Source organism: Uloborus diversus, unplaced genomic scaffold, assembly GCF_026930045.1.
Source record: "Uloborus diversus isolate 005 unplaced genomic scaffold, Udiv.v.3.1 scaffold_11, whole genome shotgun sequence".
NCBI classification, from domain to species: Eukaryota; Metazoa; Arthropoda; class Arachnida; order Araneae; family Uloboridae; genus Uloborus; species Uloborus diversus.
In genome coordinates, this window is record NW_026557765.1 from 2,043,832 (window position 1) to 2,065,522 (window position 21,691).

The 21,691-nt window shown below is 34.5% G+C and overlaps 1 protein-coding gene across 1 annotated transcript in view; it reads left to right on the forward strand.

The window, feature by feature from the left end:
- The window catches only part of LOC129232152 (uncharacterized), a 118,834-nt gene that overhangs the window by 76,182 nt on the left and 20,961 nt on the right, over positions 1-21,691 (forward strand). Inside the window, exons 10-16 of the mRNA XM_054866393.1 lie at positions 2,731-2,991; positions 3,738-3,953; positions 6,074-6,223; positions 7,609-7,738; positions 11,073-11,227; positions 14,619-14,699; positions 14,785-14,964. Of these exons, the coding sequence (XP_054722368.1) occupies positions 2,731-2,991; positions 3,738-3,953; positions 6,074-6,223; positions 7,609-7,738; positions 11,073-11,227; positions 14,619-14,699; positions 14,785-14,964 (1,173 nt within the window). The remainder of the gene's footprint in view (positions 1-2,730; positions 2,992-3,737; positions 3,954-6,073; positions 6,224-7,608; positions 7,739-11,072; positions 11,228-14,618; positions 14,700-14,784; positions 14,965-21,691) is intronic.

Here is a 21,691-nt window from a genome sequence, read left to right on the forward strand (position 1 = left end):
CGACAACTAAAAGTTATAGGATTTTTAGCGGCAGCAAAAGAATGAAAAAAGAGAGAGACAGAGAGAAAAGTACAAAATTTTGCTAGGGCTGGTTTTGAGAGCATATGAGTGGTAATTGATGTAAATCTAGTAACTTAACTCATGTGTTTATTAAGATTTTGATGAAATTTGTACACAATAACTTTCCAGACTTACATTATTTACCCCAAAATTTTTTGAGATGTCCCAAACACTTGGTCATAATTTCATTGAACAAGTATGGCTTGTTTTTGAGTAAAACCATTGATTTACTAATATTTAAACGATGAATACATACATAAACTAAAAGTTATACTGCTTGTGCTGAATAATGTTTTGTCAACATATTGTTACAAATTCTGTAAATAGTAATTATTGTAGTAACGTAACCTGTAAATAGTTTCCCGTAATGAATATACAGCCCCTATACATTCGGCTGAAGTATACGATCCCCCTATTCTTTTTTTTTTTTCATTGATAAAATTTGTGAATGAAATAAGAAAGTGTAGAACGGTGTAGCATTTTCTGGAATAGTTGAGAGAAAACTTTTCGATGTTATAAAAAGCCATTACGCATGATAAAAAGTTTAGTTTCGCTTGAGAATTTGTACTGAGAGTGTATTAGCTCTGTTTATTGCGAGGCATTTCGCTGTGTTGTTTTCGTATTTGGAAGTAAATGCGTGTGTAACCGTTGAGTTTACGGTGTTGTGTGATATTTGCTTAATTGCTGATGATTAATTTAGCAGTTGTTGACGATCTTCCCTGTACATTGTGTAAATAAATTTCTTGTGTTTTTAATCAAGAACTGTGTCGTCCTTTCAAGAAAGTTGGAAGCCGCACCAGATCCGTTACAATATATTCAAAGTAAAACAAGTAATTATGTTCTGAAAATTTTGACATTTCTGCTTTTTTTAGAATTTCTAATTTTTGTTCCTAAATTGGGAAAAAATAAATAAATAAATAAACCTAAAAGTGGGGGGGGGTTGCCCCCCTTGAATCACCGCCACTGCTTGCAACTTAAGTTGACAGTGATGTCACGAGGCGTGGAAGAAAAACTAAGTTTAAAGATAAAACATCACACTTACTATCTACCTACCCTACCTGCTTTGCAAATAAAAGTAGATCCCCACCTGTCTATGAGTTGCTATTGGCTGGCGCATTTGATTCAAATGGGTGTAATGTTCCACGCTGATTTGTTGGTAAAATTGAACATATTTAATGATTGACAGAAATTATGACAAAAAAAAAAGGTTACATATGTGTGGGTTTAACTAACTAATCCGATTTCTAAAATGAAGAGCAATTTCACCCGAATATCGAACAACGCGCTAGGAACTACAGTGAAACCTCCGAATAGCGGACAGTCAAGGGACCAGAAGTTTTGTCCGTTATTGGGAGGTGTCCGCTATTAGGAGGAACTACTTAATTTACCTTTTTCAAAATGGACTGTTGTTCCCTTTGTAGAACACAAACAAAATAATTGCGAAAAGTTTACTACATTTTACATCAAGTGTAATTAATCTGTTTTTTCTTAATAAAGGTATACTGACAGCACACACTTATTACTTTAATTTTTTCATTCAATGTCAGTCTCTTTCTTTTAGTTGCCGTTTTAAAACTCAAATAATATTGTCACACACAAAAAAAAAAATCAACGAAATCAACACGCCTTTAGGAAAGTTTGCAACTGCAAAGCTACAATTGCTGCATGAAAAGCAAGTTCGCTTGCCTCTCAATTCATCTCGGGGTATGAATATCCCATTACCAACGGCGGCGATTCGGCGGAACAACCCCCCACCACACACACTTTTTATGGTTAATTTATTTATTTTATCTCGAGTATTACTATTGCATGATTGACAATTGGCAATATGACCTTGAATATGGACAAATCTTTTTCATGTCTAAAAATTAAACAACCCAACGAAACCACGGTGCCATAAAGCCGACTACTACCGGTGCCGGTGTGCTCAATTGCATCTCCCGAGAGCCCCAGTTAGAAAAAACGCCCAGTTTCCTTTTTTTTTAATCTTAACTTTTGAATAGTTATTGTGTACAAAATTCATTAAAATCTTAAGAAAAATGTACGTTAATTGTTAGACTGACATCACTTTTCACTTATCTGCTTTAATACTCTCAAAACTTGCCATAACAAAATTATGACTTTTTTTTTCTTTTTCATTTTTTGCTGCCCGCAAAAAGTACCGTGTCTTTTAGTTCTTTTTTTTTTCTGCCCCCAACTTTGAAGCCCCAATCGCTGCCTCTGACCATTACCACCCTTTTAATTCCAAGAAACAGTGATAAGGAAATGACGGGGGAGGGGGGGGGTTGAATATCAGTTGTGGAGGATGAAAAGCTTTTTAGGCAAGCAGTTACTAAGATGTTCTGTGAAAAGAAAAAAAACCGGAAGTGCTAGGATCGCAAGGGAAATTTTTTGCGAAATAACTGTCCGTTATTCAGAGTGAATTACATGGAATGGCCTATATTGAGGGACTGGGACTTGCAAAAATGTCCATTAATTAGAGGTGTCCGTTATTCGGGAGTGTCCGTTAAGGGAGGTTTCACTGTATTTCCTTCGCCTGATCTCGGCTTATTTCTCCGTTGTCAAGTAAGCTTGCAGTCGCATATAGTTGCAAGCAAGCATGTCAGTTTCATGATGTCATGTCTTGTTGATGTGCTTTCTTTCATATCATTTTTTTTTTCTTTTGTGAAGGTTGAGCATCAATTTAACAAGATCAAGGAAAGTATCCAAGACAAAGTGTATTATCATTTGGTTCACTCTACCTTCTTTTATGTCGGCACTCCCGAAACCGTTGCCGTAGACAGCATGCTTATGGAACTCAGGAAGAAGATTCAAGAGTTTGCCCTTCAGTTGCCACATGTGGGTGCAGAAATTCCTTTAAAATGGATGTTGTTTAGTCAAGCGGTGGATAGACTTATTGAGAGAGAAGTTTATTTTGCTAATATTAATAAGGTAGGGTTCCTTTCTTTATTATTCCTTTACTGTAACTAGAAAAAAAAAATTTTTAATTGCAGGAAAGAATTTTTTTTATGTTTCTAAAAATCCTGACATGAGCTCTCATTTGCATGTAAAATAATTGTAGATTCCTTATTTTTTTTATTATATGTTGAAATGTTTAAAATATAAAATGAAATGCTGCTATGTAATATATAAAGCATATTTTATTTCTTCTTCATCATGCCTTATAATTAAAATACTGCTAAAACATTGTTCCATTTTGTAAGATTTCTGTTATGTTAATATCAGCAGGACAGAACTGGGCAGAATGAGAGAGTTTCATTATGTGCCGAAATAAAATGTAAAAAAAAAAATATGTCTAGCCTGTCTAGTAGATGTAACAACTTTTAATTTTTGATGCTACATTTGATTCTCTAGCTAGAAATAATTTTCCATTTTATTTTGACTTATAAATGCAGACGTTCCATCCCACAGGGTTCTCTCCAGCTTTAATATTCGGTAATACAGTAAAACCTGTCTACAACGATACTGTTGGGACCTAAAAAAATATTGTTATTGACAGGTTATCATTATAGACAGCTTGATTATTTATGCTGACATTTTGCTGGGACCTAGGAAAATATCGTTGTAGAAAGGTTTATAGACAGGTTTCACTGTATAGAATATGTAATTAGTAATTTGCAGATTTTGTTTGTTTAACCTGAATCTTTCATTCTTGTGAAGTTTTTATTTTATTATAGCTAGCTGAAGTAGCTAGGTTAGAAAACATTGAATCTGATGAGGAATTCTTTTCTATGATCCACTTTTTTCATCATCAAGGTAAAATATGGTTTTTGGGGTGCGACAGATTGCAAATAAACAACGAAGAAAACTGTGGCATTGTTATTTTGAAACCTCAATGGCTTATCAATTACATATACCAAATAATGTGCTCTGAAACTCTACAAATTTTGAAGGTAAAATTTTGTTTTATTATTTTTTCTGTAAATGTTGCTTGTATGTATATGATTTTTTTGATATGTTGTAAGAATCATAAATAATGTTTTTACAATGTACCTAACAAGACTTCCGGATATATACCAGTGTCATGATATACATTGCCAGATTTACCTATAATTGATGGATGGCAAAGCTAAGGTATTTTGAAGTAAGTTACGCTTAGGGCCTATAAAGCTTTTGCTTAGGGCCTCTACTTTATTGGTGCCCCCCCAAAACTAGCCCCTCTCCAAGAACTGTTTCTATATCCGCCCCGGGCTATACAAGGCTGATCTGCGAATTTGGTTCAATATTTTAGATTGCATTAATAGTTGAGAAAATAAAATTTAATGTACTTAATAATTTATACAAAACAACAAATGCTGAATATCTTTTAAAATAAATTGTTGTTTTGATGCAGCGTAATTATCATCAACCTTTTGTGACACATTAGCTTCTGAAAAGTACAGTTTGTATGCTTTTTACTTTCTTCTATATCTAATATATAGAAGAAAGTATTGGATTTGTGCAAATTTTCGAATTTCGAATTTTGACGGATTCGTTTTGAGGTGTGCCGAGTCCATTCCGACTATTTTTGGAAAATGTCTGTCTGTCTGTGTGTGTGTATGTGTGTGTGTATGTATGTGTGTGTGTATGTATGTGTGTGTGTATGTATGTGTGTGTGTATGTATGTGTGTGTGTCACGTCTGTGTGTGACCAGTTTTTTGTGGCCGCTCTACAGCAAAAACTACCACATGAAATTGAACAAAATTTGGTACACGTATGTGCCCCTATGTGAACTTGTGCCTATTGGTTTTTGGCGCGAATTCCTGCTAGGGGGGTGGAGCAATGGGATGTTTTTTGAGTTACGCGAGCTTGCTATTCATCAGGAAGTAACTGGCGGAATCAAACAAAATTTGGTCCATATGTTGCCATTAACAGGAACAGGTGCTGATTCAATTTTGGTGTCAATAACTCAAATGGGGGTTGAGCTATAGAACGTTTTTTGTCGTCAATTGTGACTGCTGTATCTCAAGAAATAATGAACGGAATGAAAGAAAAATTTATCGGCAAGTAGCCCTCAGTGGGTATAAGAGCTGATTTTATTTTGGTGTCAACAGCTAAAAAGGGGGAAGCGCAATCGCCCGTTCTTTTTTTCCATTGTGAGTGCCCTATCTCAAGAAGTAATGCTACGTTCTGGTTGAAATTTGGAATATATGTGAATCCATATGTAAAGAGGCTTTGGTTCAATTTTGACGCCAATCGCTCCAAGAGGTGTTGATTTTTTTTTTTTGCGAATAAAAATAGCTTAATTAATGCAACAATAAGAAAGATAAATCGTAATAGATTGTCGTCTGCGTATTTCTCGTGATTTTAATTGTATGGAAATGGTCGGAAATATTATCTCAATGATTTAAAATTTTTAACTGTTGCCATCTTATGTTTGTTAACAAATAAAATATTTGTAATTAATTCAAGCAAGGCTTTTAAAATAACTTTCAATTTTCACTCTTTGCTTTGCTTTTGCAATAGTTTTTGCATCTGTAATTTTGTTTTTATTGGGAATATTGCTTTCTCATCAAGCATGGGGAGGGATCAGAAAGAAAAATATAGAAGAAAGTTTCGTGCTGGCCACAACATACTAGTTTCCATGTGTTGTCTTTAAAAATAGTAAGAATGCCATTAAGTACAATTTTTGGGGCTTTGCTATTCAACCAAGATGTTAAATTTGATCATTTAAAAGTGTCTTTTCTTAATTTATTGAAACTACTTTTAAACCCATAACTGGTTCAGTTTTGAATTTCCATCCTTAAAAATGGCTTGTATCTGTTTAATTTTCATCAGGCAACAAATAAGAACACATTTTACTTCTGATTTCTAAACCATTTAAAAGAGCTTCATGTAGTAATGTAGCTATGGGAAGAATCATGTCAAGTTTTATCATTAATTAAAAATATTTGTGGTTTTTTATTTCAACCAAGATATTAAATATAAAAACATTCAACGCATCAATAGTGCAGCATTATTCTCTTAACTTTTTTGCCATTTGTCTAATTTTTGTTTGACATCTTTCCTAAAGAATAATCTTATGTTTTTTCAGAAAAATAAATGCGTTGAAAATGAAGAAAATGACGATGTGTTCTCTTGGAAACATTTTGAAGCATTGTGGCCTAATGCATTGCATCACACAGCCATTTTACTTCATATTTTGGACAGTACTGATGTGCTCTGTGAAGTTGTAACAGACCAGGTATTGATGCTTTTGTTTAGATGTCAACTAGAGAATGGTCCAAAAGTGGACACACCCCCTTTTATTTTTAACGTTTTGTCAGCTATTGCTGAATGTTTGTTATACACATTTACCTTGAAGTCTTAAGAGTCTTAAACATCGTAAGAACGCCGTCCATTTTATAACCGAGGTGAATTCTGCACCATGTTCTCGTAGATGTTTTGCAAAAAAAAAAACTCTCCAAATCCGTGAAACTCAGCAAACCGTCAGCGAGACCATGGCTCAGATTGCACCTGTGTTACGATATGGATGGTGTTTTACCACTAGCAAAGCCAGAGTTACCTTTTGGAAGGGGTTTTGTGCTAGAAACAGTCCTTACGTGTGTATATAATACTGTATTAGGATTACCAATAATTTTAAAACCAAGGCCTCAGGGAAGTGTTTTTACCCCTAAAATCACCCCTCACTGCGCCACTGTCTTCTACCAATATTTAGGACTCTTAAAGACTTCAAGGTAACTATGATCTGCAAACTTTCAACCATGACTGACAAAATGTTGAAAATACAATGGGGTGCATCCACTTTCAGACCACTCTGTGTGTAAAACTGAATGAATAACGAAAAATAATAAACTTATCCTTAAATAAGTATTTTTGCTTCATAAGAATTTTGTATTTCAAAAATGTTTTAATCTTTGTTTTGCAAATAAAACTGTATTTTGTTAAAAACATAGCCTAGAATTGCTTTTAGTTGAACAAGATGTACCTGCACATGATGTCTAATAATTAAGATTTTATTGCATTTGTTTGAGCGTCTCCTTTATTAAGCAGTAAACGTTCACCTTTGCGTGGTTTATTAAAATTTGTTGCTGAGCAGTAAACATTTACCTTAGTGTGTAAATTAGTGGTCAAAGAACTACATTATCATGTACAAAATTGGTAAAACACATTACAACAATTGCTAACAAATTCATACACTTGTTTCAGGGTTAAAGGGAACCCTTCTCAGTGCATAAAATTGCAGGCTGTGAGACATAAATATATGCATATTTTTTTATTTGCTCTTTTCTAAAGCTTATAAAGTTTTACTTTTATAAAATTATTTCATGCAGCCAGATAAAATGGGTATGTTTGGAACATGTTTTGCAATTTCGTGCTTCATAACTTTGCATTTTAATATTTTGTTTTCTTAATTATTAGTAAAAAGAATTCTTTATTTAATGTTGTTAAATGCTTTCAGTCCCTGCTGCTCAATATTTAGCTTTCTTTGTGTTTTTTGCGCCTCATAAAAGATTCAGAAAAGATACATTGCAGTTGATTTGCAAATTCTTTTATTAATGTATTGTATGTTTATCTTCAATGATCACTTTGTTTCGAAAGTGACTTTGGCTGTCATACTTTCTTTAGACAGATAATCAGGCTTCACTCACAAGAAAATATGCAGTTCCCTGGCTAAATGAGTCAAGTGATTTCATATGTGAAGAACCTACCAATGAGAACTTAATCTTGGTTTTGGATTTTTCAAACTTGCTACCAGGTTTGTTGTTCAATTGTGCTTTTATATACTTTTGTACTAGTTTTATAAACATATTATTTTAAATTGATAGAACAGATCGTGATATACGAAATTGTATCCTAAAACAAATACGATTGGGGACCCAAAAGAAACTGGACTAATGGTGTGATGCCAATCCTATATGTAGTAGAGTGTTCTGTAGCTAGATGGCTCAAGTAGAGACCTTCACAAATCAGCTGTGCAAGTGGCGTCAGTTTAGTTGATAATGTCTGATCGTAGTGTTGGTTTTCTCAGGTGTTGTTGCTTTCCGCCTGCAAACTCATTATGGCAGATTTAAAAGAACAAACTGTAAGCTTGTAATTTTGCTTCCTGCTTGAAAAGTCGGCAACAGAATAGCTTTCCAAATGCTTCAACTCGCTTTCAAGAACGATGATATGAGCCCAGTGGCGTAGCGAGAAAAAATCCTTGGGGGGGGGGGGGGAGGGTTTAATTTTTCCTGAAGTTTAAAGTAAAGCTATGCCCTCGAGTTTACACACATATGTATATTATATATATATAAACAAAGGACACTTATATAAATGAATTTTCTTCTTTGAAAACACCTTTATCAATACTGCCGTCATAAGAAAGAACCAATGTCATTCTCCGGATAAGAAGTGATTTTTTCACGGATGATTTCTTGTCTTTTTCAGTGCTCCTTCCATTGCGTTCCTGGGGAGGGGTTGCAAATAATGACGAAAAGGTTTTTTGTCTTTTTTTACTGCTCATTACTATATTTATTACGAAAGAGAAACAACTCTAATTACAGTCTTGCTACACTAATGGATAGAACTAGGGTTGTCAAGTGCTCAAGTTCTGCAGTCGAAACAAACGGCGCTGCGCGGAGTGATACATTCATTCAGAAAGCAAACAACAACAAAAAAAAAAGCTCCGAAACAGTAGTATTGTCCTCAAGTCTGAGGGGGCAGTGGAAGAAAGGAGAAATGCGTTCCAGGAATAGGTTGCAAAGGACAGTCGTTCACACCTCGCACACTTTTTCTCGGAAGAAAAGCAGAGTGCAGAGACTCGGACAGTGAGGTGGGAGGGTGGAATTCACAGATTTGACATGTGGAGCAAGCCTATTGGCTCTGTTTCCTGGTTTGATGCGGTGCTATTCTTTAGTTGCTCTTTTTTTCTTAATGTTATGATTCCAAGCGTGGAAGGAGTTACATTCTTTTAAATGATGAAAAAATGGAAATCCTATAATGCTGGCCAAGTTAGATCTGCAGCTACTGCTCACCTCAAGGGGAGAATTGAATTTAAAAAAAAAAGAAAGAGAAATAAAAACAGGTTCGACTGAAAAATTATTTTTTGGCTCATGGGGGGGGGGGGTTCTAACCCCCTTATCCCCCCCCCATGGCTATGCCACTGTATGAGCTGTACACAAGTTTTTGAGTTGTTTGGGCTCTTTAAACGTGGTAGCGTGAATGTTGAAGATCATGTTCGCTCTGAGTGTCCTTCAATGTCTCGAAATGATGAAAACGTTGAAAAAATCCACCAAAAAATCAAAGAGAGTCGTTTTACGATTGACAAAATTTAAGAAGAAACGAGTGAGTTGGAGCTCGCACGGGCGATTGGAAGAATGGTTCCTTCACCATGATAACGCTTCCGTACAAACAGCCTTCACCATTAACCGCTACTTGGCCTCTCAGGGGTGGCTAGTTGTTCCTGGACCCCCGTATTCGCCAGACCTAGCCCCCTGTGATCTTTTTCTGATCCCGTGGATGAAAAAAAAATTCTGAAAGTGAAGCGTTTTGATGATGTAGAGGTTGTAAAAACTGCTTCGCAACAAGCACTGAGCAGGGTGAAAGTTAAAGACTCCAGGGTAGCTTGTAACAGTGGAAAAAAGAATTAACAAGTGTATTGCATCTAAGGGTGAACACTTTGAAGGAGACGAAAGAAATTTTGTGAATAAACTATATACAGGGGTCGAAGTGGTCCTATATATCCTATATTTCCTATATTTTCAAAAAATATATGAAAATCGTCCTATATTTCCTATATTTTTGGAAAATGTCCTATATTTCCTATATTCCTGTTTTTTATCCAATTTATTTCTTTAAAACAACAGTAAACAAACTATCCGACTTCGAATTTTTCGTCGAAAGTACGTGTGCAAACGAATTTCAAATTAAAAAACACAACTCACTAAATCCTGCAACAGGCATCTTCTCTCATTGGCCACAGCAATATGACATCACTGTAGTGGGTGGAGTTTCGAGAACGAATTCTGAAGTTGGTTTTAGAATTTTGTGTTTGGCAACAGCAGTTTGTTTTGTTTTCCAGCGTGGTTTTTTTGGTTTTGTTTTCGTGGTTTTTTTTGGTTTTTGTTTTCACGGGTATATTTTTGTGTTCAGTGCATTTTCTGATCGGAATGTTATAATAGTCTTTTTGCAATCTTTTCTTTTTGTGGAATTTTATAGAACAAAATATCTGTATGTTTGTGCTACAAAGCATTGGTTATTTCCTGTTAGTTCTCAACGCAAAGACGGTTTTTATTTATTTGTATAAGCTATGTTTGTGACACTTCTATCCCTGCAAAAATTGTGAGTTGCTGTGTTAATTATCAATAAATTTCTCTTTTTTTTTTTTTTTTGTCGACAAAGTACACTTTTTTCAAAAATTATTCTTTCAACTACAGGAAAGTCATTTCAGGTGTAAGTTATAATTTTGTTTGAAGGTTTTTTTTTAAAACAAAATCATTGATAAGAATAAATAAATAATATGTATGTATTATTTCTTTTTTCATAGCGAAACTATTCATATAATGTGTCCTATATTTGTCCTATATTTTTTGTGGAAAATGTCCTATATGTGACAAGTCGATCACTTCTACCCCTGTATATATAAATATTTTAGAACAAAAATCCAGTTATTTTTGGGTCCTCCCTCGTAAAGATTACACATTTTCTCCATTACTTCATAGAACAACAGTTGATTTTGAAACAATATGCTTAGGTTTTTAACACAACCCCAGTTTTATGTTCTCCCGCTTTTAACATTTTTTATCACTGGACCAACAGAAAATGTAAAACCTGGCTTCCAGTATATCACTTAGTTCAGCTTAAAAAATACAATAATCCAAAAGAAACAGTCTTTTGTACCATTATTATTAGATTATAATAATAATGGTATTTTTATATTTTCCGTTAAAGATTACAAAATACATGATATTTTGCTTTTAAAATGTCAGTCACTTACCCGTGAAATTCCAATAGAGAGAATTGGGGTTCTATTGAAAAAGTTTTTGAAATGAAAATGTGAATTTTGAAATGTATGTAAAAGGAATCTGGAAATAACAAAAATCTTCTTTCAGTTGGCTTTTTCACAAAATTAACTGTCCGATTATCCCGTTGGTCCAAGCAACACAACTGGAAAAGAAATCTGAACCAAAACTGTGGTGCGGATGAAATACCCGTGGATTACAATCACTTCATGAAGCTGAGGAAAATCTGTTACCATCGTATCCAGGTTATACCTCATTTTTGCAAGTGTCTCAATTGCTTTTTTGAAAGAATGTTTATGTTTTACATACAACTAAATGAAACTTTTTAAAAATATAATATTTTTTTTTAATGGCAAACTCCCAAATTTATACATGGAATACACCGCCAGCTCAGTCATTTCCAGCCGAGGACTGCAGTTTCGTGCTGATTTGCACTTATCAGCCCAGCATAGGAAAGTGACTGAGCTGGAGATGGAAAACCTCTTAAGGAAGCCAAGAGTGCGAAACAAACTGGTAGCTAATACAGAATTAGCACTGACCAGACGAGTGACCGAAGCAATGGTTCGGTTCAACTCGAAGATTGAAGGCAAGGCATGGTATATTCAGTAAATTACCGCCATTAGCCAGGACTAAAGCAGAAATACATGGAATACACCGCCGTTCAATCTTTGAGTTGAACCGAACCATTGCTTCGGTCACTCGTCTGGTCTGCTAATCCTGTATTAGCTACCAGTTTGTTTCGCACTCTTGGCTTCCTTAAGAGGTTTTCCATCTCCAGCTCAGTCACTTTCCTATGCCGGGCTGATGAGTGCTAATAAGCACGAAACTGCAGTCCTCGGCTGGAAATGACTGAGCTGGCGGTGTATTTCATGATTGAAGACATATTTTATTTATTTAAAAAAAAAAGCTATACTGATTAGATTCTCACGCAAGCATTTCAAACAACAAACTATGTAACAAACTTTGTGCTTTAGCCCTGGCTAATGGGCGGTAATTTACTGAATATCCCAAAGTTATGTTTTTAACACTTTTATTTTATGCAAATATTGGTTAAAAAATGCATGTTTCAAATTTGTCTACCTTTAACAATACTTTTGTACTTCCTTTTCTTTTTTACTGAAAGGACACTTTATGACATGTTACTTAACATTGTTCAAGTGCTGTAAATTTTAACTCACCCCTGTACTGCTCAGTAAACTAAATCATTGCAATAAAAAATAATTCCGTGTCTGAGTTCAAAGTTGAATTTTGGCTGACAGGTGTTTTTGCATTCAATGACCTTTATTGTTCATGAAATGTTTAGGTGAATTTGTAAATTAGTTCACAAAAATTGCAAACTATGCCAACATCTAGTGTAATGCAACAAAAATAATCGAAATAAATAATGATATGGCAAACTTTTGCCTTCCAATATGAAATGGCTTCAACCAAACATTTTAATGTTCAAAAGCGAGGGAATTTGATCCTACATAAATTGTGAGAAAAGCGTTGTGTAGTTATCAGATTACTATTCCTTTTTGTTTTCGTAGAACGGCCCCTGTAGAGGGCAGTTATTTTTAATTAGGATGACAAACATTTATCGTTTATCCTTCATAACAAAGAGCTTCTATCACTGGATCTCCATTATTATAATGAGGTGAGTAGAGGACAAGATTGCATGCTTCAATGCTCAATACTTTGAACCGAATATTCAATGTTTTTTATAAAATCGACTACTTCCTACCCCAGAGCAATATGAAACTTGTGTGTACAGTGTACACTTAATGTAGTAAGTGATACATTGTTAAATGTATAATATTTCGTGCTGTTTAGTACCTTATTTTTATTTGTCTTATTTTTACACACATATTCAAATTACACTACAATTGGTATGGCATGGCTTACATTTCAGCTGTTCGAAGTTTTCAAAAATTTCACTTGAAAGCAGTTTAATGTTTAGAGCATTAAATCTCTGTTTTTGTGTGGATGATATACGTATGAATTGTCATAGATGTCGCACTTAAACGTAAATCAATGACAGACTGATTATGTTGTAAAGTTTTATTCCAGTAATTATTAATTGCAGTAGACTATACTTCTAATTACAGTAGAAGACCGTTATAACGCCGACCTATATAATGCAATTCTCTATAAACCGCACTACTTTTCAGAAGTAAACAATAGGTTTTGAAGTTAAAAAACTTCCTCTGTTTTGTCTTGAAAACGTAAAAATTGTTAGTCAAATTAAATTTTAAAACAGTTTTTCATCTTTCCATCTTAATTCAAAGTTTTAAAATGAAAATTAGTGCTCACAGTAAAAAAAAATACCAGATGGTTCTTGAAAATGCAGCTGTTATGCAAACCATGAAGCTAGCAGAAGTGCAGGATAATTCACTTTCTTATGATTGTGAAACATATTTACTTGTGAATGACAAATTGTAATATTCGTGCTTTAATACTCATTGCAGATAAAACACATTCTGAAGTGCTAATATATATATATTCTGAATATTAGTTTCAAAATTTGTGAAATGATCTGTATAACACAAAAACCTGTATAACGCAAAAGCTCTGGTCCCAAGGTGTGCATTATAACGGTCTTCTACTGTATTGCAAAGCAGCCTCTGCTTTTTTGCAGTAGCTACTTATATTGTTATTCTGATTTTCAACCAATATCAGCTAGTTCCAATCACCTCAATTTATTTTCATGTTAAAATTTCCTTTTGTGATTCCTACTTCAAGTTGTTAGTATTTATTTTGGAATTGACTTATTTCTTTTTTAAGATAAACTTTATTTTAATGCAATGTATGTTTGCAATAATTTCTATGAAGAGAAAGATAAAAGGAAAGAATACAATTTGAAATTAGTATGACAGATCTTGATACCATGGTTCCTTCTAAATCTGTGTATGCAAAACTTGACATGAAAAAGTAAACCTGTACACTGTACAGTAAACTCTCGATTATTCGTGATTATGTGTAAACTCTCGATTATGTGAATTATTTGTGCTCTTTTGCAATTTCAAAAAAAAAAAAAAAGATTCAAAAATTGGCAGTGATGAATTGGATGTAGATTAATACACTCATTTTAGCTTAACAAGTGCAAAACTTATTTTAAGACTACATACTGATTTTTAGATCTGCACTATTAGTTGGAACTGATATTTAGATCTATGCTACTTACTGCTTTGGATTCGCACTATTTAAGTGCATAAACCAGTGACCTGACCAATCATGTTCAGAAACATTCCTCTCCCCTGTACGTTTTTGGTGTAACATATCTTGATCTGTGTCTGTTTATCTTTTTGCACAATTTGCATATGTTGCAATAATGAGCGATCCTTTTTTAGCTTTTTACATTCACTGATATCGCTTTTAACGATAGTTCAAATTTATCCAAACATTATATGGCTTTTTTAAAGCTTTTGCATGCTCTTGAATAAAATTTTTTAAACTTATTTTGCAGATTAACCACAGAATTTATTTATCCATGATTATTGTGCCACTCTATTCTGCGGATAATTTGGAGTTTACTGTATTAAATTGAAATCTGTTTTGATGAATAAATGCAAAGAAATGTAAAAAATGATGAATTTCAATGTTTTGTTTTAAATTAATATCATTTGATTTTCTCTTAATATTCTTTTCCCCGTGAAGGTTGTCGTTGTCCAAAATAAGTACTTTGAAGATGCCGAGGGAATAAAAATGTGCTATCCTGCTCCTCATGTCTGCTTAAAGGTTTGCATCCCTTTCTTGAGTTGTATGAGAACCTATTCGGAATCTCTTATCCAGTTTTAGATTCAATCCAATGTCATTGTTTCAGGTGAGGCATCTCCTGGAACGAGAAACGGAACATTTGCGGGATGTCTGGTTCAAGAGGATATCTTACTCCATTAATGTCCTCTGCCCATGTGAAAAAGTTTGCAAGCTCCATGAAATACCCAAGTGTGGAGATCTTCAGTGCATCCATCTCTTGCCACTAAATGAATGTTTAACTAAGAAAGTGGGTTAAGTTCTTTTGGTTCAAATTCAGTAAGATGTCATACAAAAAACCATCAATTAAAAATCTTAAACATTCCTGTCGAAAATTGCATCATTCATGGTTCACAAATTTAGTTTTGAAAGGTGATCTGGTTCTGTATATACAGGGTGCGGCAGCTATTTGAGAATACAGTAGAAGATCGTTATAACGCACACCTTGGGACCAGAGCTTTTGCATTATACAGGTTTTTGCATTATATAGATCATTTCACAAATTTTGAAACTAATATTCAGAATATATATATATATTAGCACTTCAGAATGAGTTTTATCTGCAATGAGTATTAAAGCACCAATATTACAATTTCAGACTTGCCAACCCTCCGGATTTAGGCCTGAGTCTCCGTACTTTACGTTATTTTCGACACATCCGGATTTAGCGCTGATATCTCCGGACTTTTGTTCAAAAACTTAACAGCACCAAAAATTAATACATTTCTTCAAAAAAATATTCATTTTGATTGAAAAGAGAAAAAAAAAACCGCCCGCAAAGCTCTCAAACAGTTTTTTGGCGTTTTGCCAAACTGCCGAAACGCAGGTGTAGCCTACGAAAATGCAATGCAGCACAGAGGTTAACGGACAGAATTTTCGTAGGCTACGACATGGGACTCGCTTGTTTCTACGGAGTACGTCGTTGATCACGTAGCGTGTCTCATTGGAAGAAACAGGTGAACTAAAATAACTTTAACTTTGACGGTTTTCCTGCTAGCTCACGTGGTCAGAACTTGTTTGTTGTTTGTGTCGGCCGGTGCGAGTGCGAATTGTGTAATGTAAATTGTAAATGTACATGTATGTTGTGTTGCGTGTTGAGTAATATAAATTGTAAAGTGCGAAACGATGTCAAAAAAATATCGGACGGCATTCAGCAAAAGCTACACTGAACAATTTCCGTCAATCAAATCGTCAAGAAAAGGCGAACACTTTGCGTTTTGCTCCACCTGTGCCTGTGACTTCTCCATTTTGCATCGAGGTAAAGCTGACATAGAAAAACATATAAGCACAGAGAAACATACACGGAACTCGGCTAGCTTAAAAAATAATAAAAAACTTGATGCCCTTAAGTCTAATCAAGACTTGAATGTTATCCGTGCGGAAGCTCTTTTTACTACGTTTATTGTGGAGCATAATGTCGCAATTCATGCTAGTGATCACGTTGGAGCGTTGTTCCGAAAGATGTTCCCCGATAGCGATATCGCAAAAAAATATGGGTGCGCAAGGACCAAAACTACTGCAGTCATTAAAGAGATGGCAAAGTTTGAAAAAGAAAGTATTGTGGAAATACTGAAGAAAAGTCCTTTTTCAATTGCTACTGATGGTAGTAACAAAACTGATTGTAAATTATATCCAATTTGTGTCACATATTATAATGAATCTTCATTGCAAATTGAGTCTTCTTTGCTGTGTTCACCTGTTTTAGAATCAGATGGAACTGGGGTAAACATATCTCATCTTTTATTAAGCGCATTGAATGAAAACCAAATTGATCTGGACAATTGCCTAGCTTTCGGGGCTGATAATGCCCCTGTGATGATAGGAAAAAAAATTGGTGCTGCTGGCATTATGAGTAAAAGCATTTCCAATTTATGTGTTATTGGCTGCCCTTGCCATCTTTTAAATCTCGCAGCTGAAAAAGGTGCAGCTATGCTCCCTGTAAATGTCGAGGAATATGTTATTGACATATATTACTATTTAGATAAAAGTTCCAAAAGAAAACAAAAATTAAAGCAATTTCAGGCATTGCATGATACAGAGACAAGAAAAATAATAAAACATGTATCAACTAGATGGCTTTCATTAGGGCGTTCTCTAAAACGCCTGTTGGAGCAGTGGGATCCGTTGGTATCTTTTTTCAAAGAAGAACTGAAAAGCAAGCCTAATTCAAATAATACTTTAAAAGATTACAAAATTCCAAAAGTAAAGGCCTCTGAAACAAGCAGCCGTTTTAACATGCAAGTAGTAGAGTCAACATCATCTAGAGCTAATTTTCAATCTAGCGCTGTTAAAAGACAGAAATTAGATCCTGATGTTGGTGATCATAAACTGTCCAAAAATATTCTTTCGAGAGAAGAAAGAATCTTTATGTTTCTAACTCCTGATTTAAGTAAAGCCTATTGCTTATTTTTAACTCATACTATACCACTTTTTGAAGAACCCAATGTCAAGTTGCAGTCAGGATCTCCACAAATACATATTCTTCATGAAATTTTAATTACAACTTTTAGGAATGTTTTATCCAGATTTATTGTTCCTTCAGCAATTAAAACCAGTACTTCATTGTTAGATGTAAAATATCATAGTGTGGAAAATCAGAGGTTAGATTCAGATCTTGTGATTGGACAAACATGTTCAAAAGTGGTGGAATCCTTAAAACCAAGTAAAAAAAAAGAGTTTTTTAAGTCAGTTAGGATTTATTTCACTACTGTCTGTGATTATATGTATTGTAAGTTCCCATTTAATGATGAAGTATTAATTAATGCTCAAGTATTGAACTTGAATAAGTTAGAGACATCTTCATTTTCTAGTGTACAGTTCTTCTGCCAAAAATTTCCAGTGTTGACAAAGCTTCTAAAATATCAAAGTTCTGATGCATTACTAGATGAACTGCAAGTTCAGTTTTGCTCTCTCCAAGTAGAAGCTTTGCCTGAGGATATTGTAACTGAAAAAAGAATGGATGTGAAGTGGGCGAAACTGAGTAATTATACTGAAAAAAAATATGATCTGCTATGTAAATTTATGCTCTCTCTGCTTACTTTACCACACAGTAATGCAGAATGCGAGAGAATTTTTAGCATGGTAACCAAAACCCACACTCAGTTTCGTTCTCAGTTATCAAATGAAAATTTAGAAAGCTTGCTGACAGTCAAGTCCAAAATGAAAGCTCCTTGCTTCGAAAAAAAGTTTGATGATTTATTTTTAAAAAAGGCAAAATCTTGCACTTTTAATTCTTTAAAATCATAAAATATTTTTTTTAAAGCAAAATTTTCTTATCAAATGTAATATCTTGACAAGTATATGCTTATTAATTGTTTAGAAATGCTTTAGATTAATAGTATTCATTTTGCTATTATACCTCAACAGTTAATTACTAGTTCTATTAATAAAAGAATAATTAAACTTCAAATTGTTTTATTTCTGTGTATAAAATCCATATTTTCTGTGTAAAAAAATTCGTTTATAACACAATGCCATCATTTTAATCTTAGCATATTATGATTAAAACTTTTCTGTTCTGAAAGTAAGATATTATTGCGATTTTGATATGTCGGTACGTTGATAAATAAAATTGCAGGCTTTATCATGCAAATTGCAGGATTTTTCATTTGTCTAGGTTGGCAAGTCTGCAATTTGTCATTCACAAGTAAATATGTTTCACAATCATAAGAAAGTGAATTATCCTGCACTTCTGCTAGTTTCATGGTTTGCATAACAGCTGCATTTTCAAGAGACATCTGATATTTTCTTTTTACTGTGAGCACTAATTTTCATTTTAAAACCTTGAATTAAGATGGAAAGATGAAAAACTGTTTTACAATTTAATTTGCCTAACAATTTTTACGTTTTCAAGGCAAAACAGAGGAAGTTTTTTAACTTCAAAACCTATTGTTTACTTCTGAAAAGTAGTGCGGTTTATAGAGAATTGCGTTATATAGGTCGGCTTTATAACGGTCTTCTACTGTACACATTATAGGAGCCACATTTTTCTGTGTTTTACAAAAACATAGATTTTTTTCGTTGCAGATAGACATGGCAGACCCTATTCTTACTCCGGAAATGAAGAGGCATGCTCCTTTGTCTTTATTGTCTCCTCGGCTTCAGGGCAGACCAATTCAGAAATTGCTGAGTTCGTGAATGTCGCCCGATCATTTGTTTACGAAGTTCGTAGAAAATTGTTAGCTGCAAAGGGGGATGTGGTAACAGTTTCGCAAAGGAAACGACATTGTTTATGTTCTAACTAGGGTTTCCAATCTCGAACCGAATTCAGTCCCGCGGAATTTCAGGATTGTAAGGAATCAATCCCGCGAGATCCCAGGATTCCACGGGATTGACTTTATTCTTCTAAAAAATTAATTTTAATGTCAAACAGAAAAAGGTGTTCTTTTTAGGAAGGACTGCTTTTGTTTCTTGAATTAGTAGTTTTCTCGAATTCTGTACACCAATTGCAGAGCGCAACAAAATCAGATCTCAATCAGCACTTATCATTTGGTACTCAAAAGTGCCCTAAAAAAGTCCAACATGACTTAACAAAGCATCACTCGTATGGGATGAGAAAGGATTTTTGCTCAAAAAGTAATGCTCTTGTTGAAAACATGTGCTGTGGGTCCAGTGCAGGTGGTTTTACTGAGATTAAATAACTGTGGACATTAAGCAAAAGATTTGCATTAACTTCATCACCTTCTGCAATAGATTTTTCTTTTCTTATGCTTGGTTTTTGCTCAAGAACTGTAAACTTCGGACAAAAACGATTTCTATTGGATATATATTTTGCTGTATCCAATTTAACTCACATTGAGCCGGTTGTTGCTTCATTAACGTTGATCATTTTATCAATCAGTTCATTTGATTCATTACAGCAAGAGGTGAGCGCTGCATGGTTTCATCAAATCGAAGTCTCAGTAAAAGTTTTTGGATAACTTTGCTAATTTTACCTCGCACTTAAAAGAGACATTCCAAAATGTGAGCAGCTTAAATGAAACACAGGATGAATGCACTGTCATGCGAATCATCCTGTGTTTCATTCAAGTTTTAGTCGCATCTTTCAGAGTCGTGCCGAATATATAAATAATGTCTGGTTTTTCATTGCTGTCTTCTTTGGAGAAAAATATTGTGCATTTTCTGTAAGTTAAAAGTTTTGAGTGCATTCCTTAAGCTTACAGAAATGCTCCAACATTGCATTCAGGCTACCCCAGTGGCTTTTGCTTGCAATCAGTACACTTTTTTTTTTCTAAAGCATAATTCTGGATTTTAAGTTTTAGTGATGGTTTTCAAAAATGTTTCTAAATCATACACATTTTGTCGATTGCTGAACGTATGAAAACTGAAGCCTCGAATGAGAAGACCAATTCATTCTTAGAAAAATATACTCTTTTTTTATGTGTTTTTAAATGGTAAAACCATAGTTCATCACATGAGACAGAGTTTTTCTTGCCCTTCTTGCAGATATACGAAGAAGGTAATTCAAACTTCAGTTGATGCTAGTGAAAACAACAGTTTTCTGAGCGGCGAAGGTTAGAAAACGCTCGCATAAAAAAAAACTGCAGGATTTGGCTCTCAATCCTGCGAGAATTATCCCGCTAAATATTATGCAGGATCCCGTGTGATTCAGGAGTCGGGATTTCGGGATTGGAAACCCTAGTTCTGACAGTGTCAGGACACCAGAATTCTTCAGCCGGTCCAAGATGCTATCGATGAGGACCCTTGGAAATCAATGAGGGCACTGGCTAATGAGCAGCAGGTTGATGAGGCTACTATCCGACGTGTGGTTCATGAGGACCTCCGTTTCCAATCATACGTGATGCGGAGAGGACAAATCATGTCCTCAGGACCAAGGTTAACCGCTTGACTAGAGCCAAGAGCCTTCGGAACAATCTCAAACATCCCGAGGAGCCAAGACTGCTCTGGTTTTTCTTGGATGAGAACTTTGTTCAGGACCAAAAGGTGAACTGCAAAAGTCATTGGCTGTGTAAAAGCCTTGATGAGGTACCAGTGGTTATGCATACCTAATTTCCAGCATCAGGGATGCTTCTTGGTGTGGTGAAAGACATGTGATGCCTCCTCTTTTTTTTTTTTTTTTGTCAAGATGCCAGAGCTGATGCAGTTGCTAACACAGAGGTATTAGACAGAGCTGTCATGCCCTGGATCACTACTGTTGCACGTGGGAGACCATATATTTTTCAACAAGATGGCACAATTCCATACCTCCAGAACAACTCAAGATTGATTATGCAAAAATGTCCACAAATTTCCCAGGTCTATCATTTGACCCTCCAGCTCCCCACATCTCATTCCAATCGACTACAATTTGTGGGGCGTGGTTGAGAGGGACTCCAATAGTCGTTCTCACAACACTTTTGCAGCTCTCAGAGCTGTTATTTGGGAATAATGACAAAAATTCCGAAGACTTGTCTCATTAATGCCTGCAGTCGGTTTGGACAGCGTATAGAAGTTGTCATAGCCGCTGATGGTAGGTTCTTTGAATGATGTCATCCTTGATTAATCTGATCACCTGAACAAAACTTTTAATTTGTAATAAATGCTCTTTTACCTCAATTTGTTCCCTGTTTTCTATAGACATCAATTTGTTCTCATATACCTGCCACACCCTGTACTTCAATTTCAGAAGATGACTTTATTAGAGATACAAACCAAGCGTACTGTATCATAACCTGAACTTTCTACAATTATGAAAAAGAAAAAAATCTTTTTCAAGAACCTTCATAGAATTTAAATATATTAGATTTATTGAAATGAATTCTTAATCCAGCACTGATTTATCAAAATAGATCTGTGTATATATATTTTTTTCAAATTGCAACCATAAACTTTTTTACATTTATAAATGATTTTTTTTTCTTTTTCTTTCTTTCTTTTTCTTTTTTTTTTTGTAGAAATTGTTTAATCAATATCAATACATTATTGATTTCTATTTGATGTAAAAGCCATTGATAAATAGTAAATTTTATAACAACAAA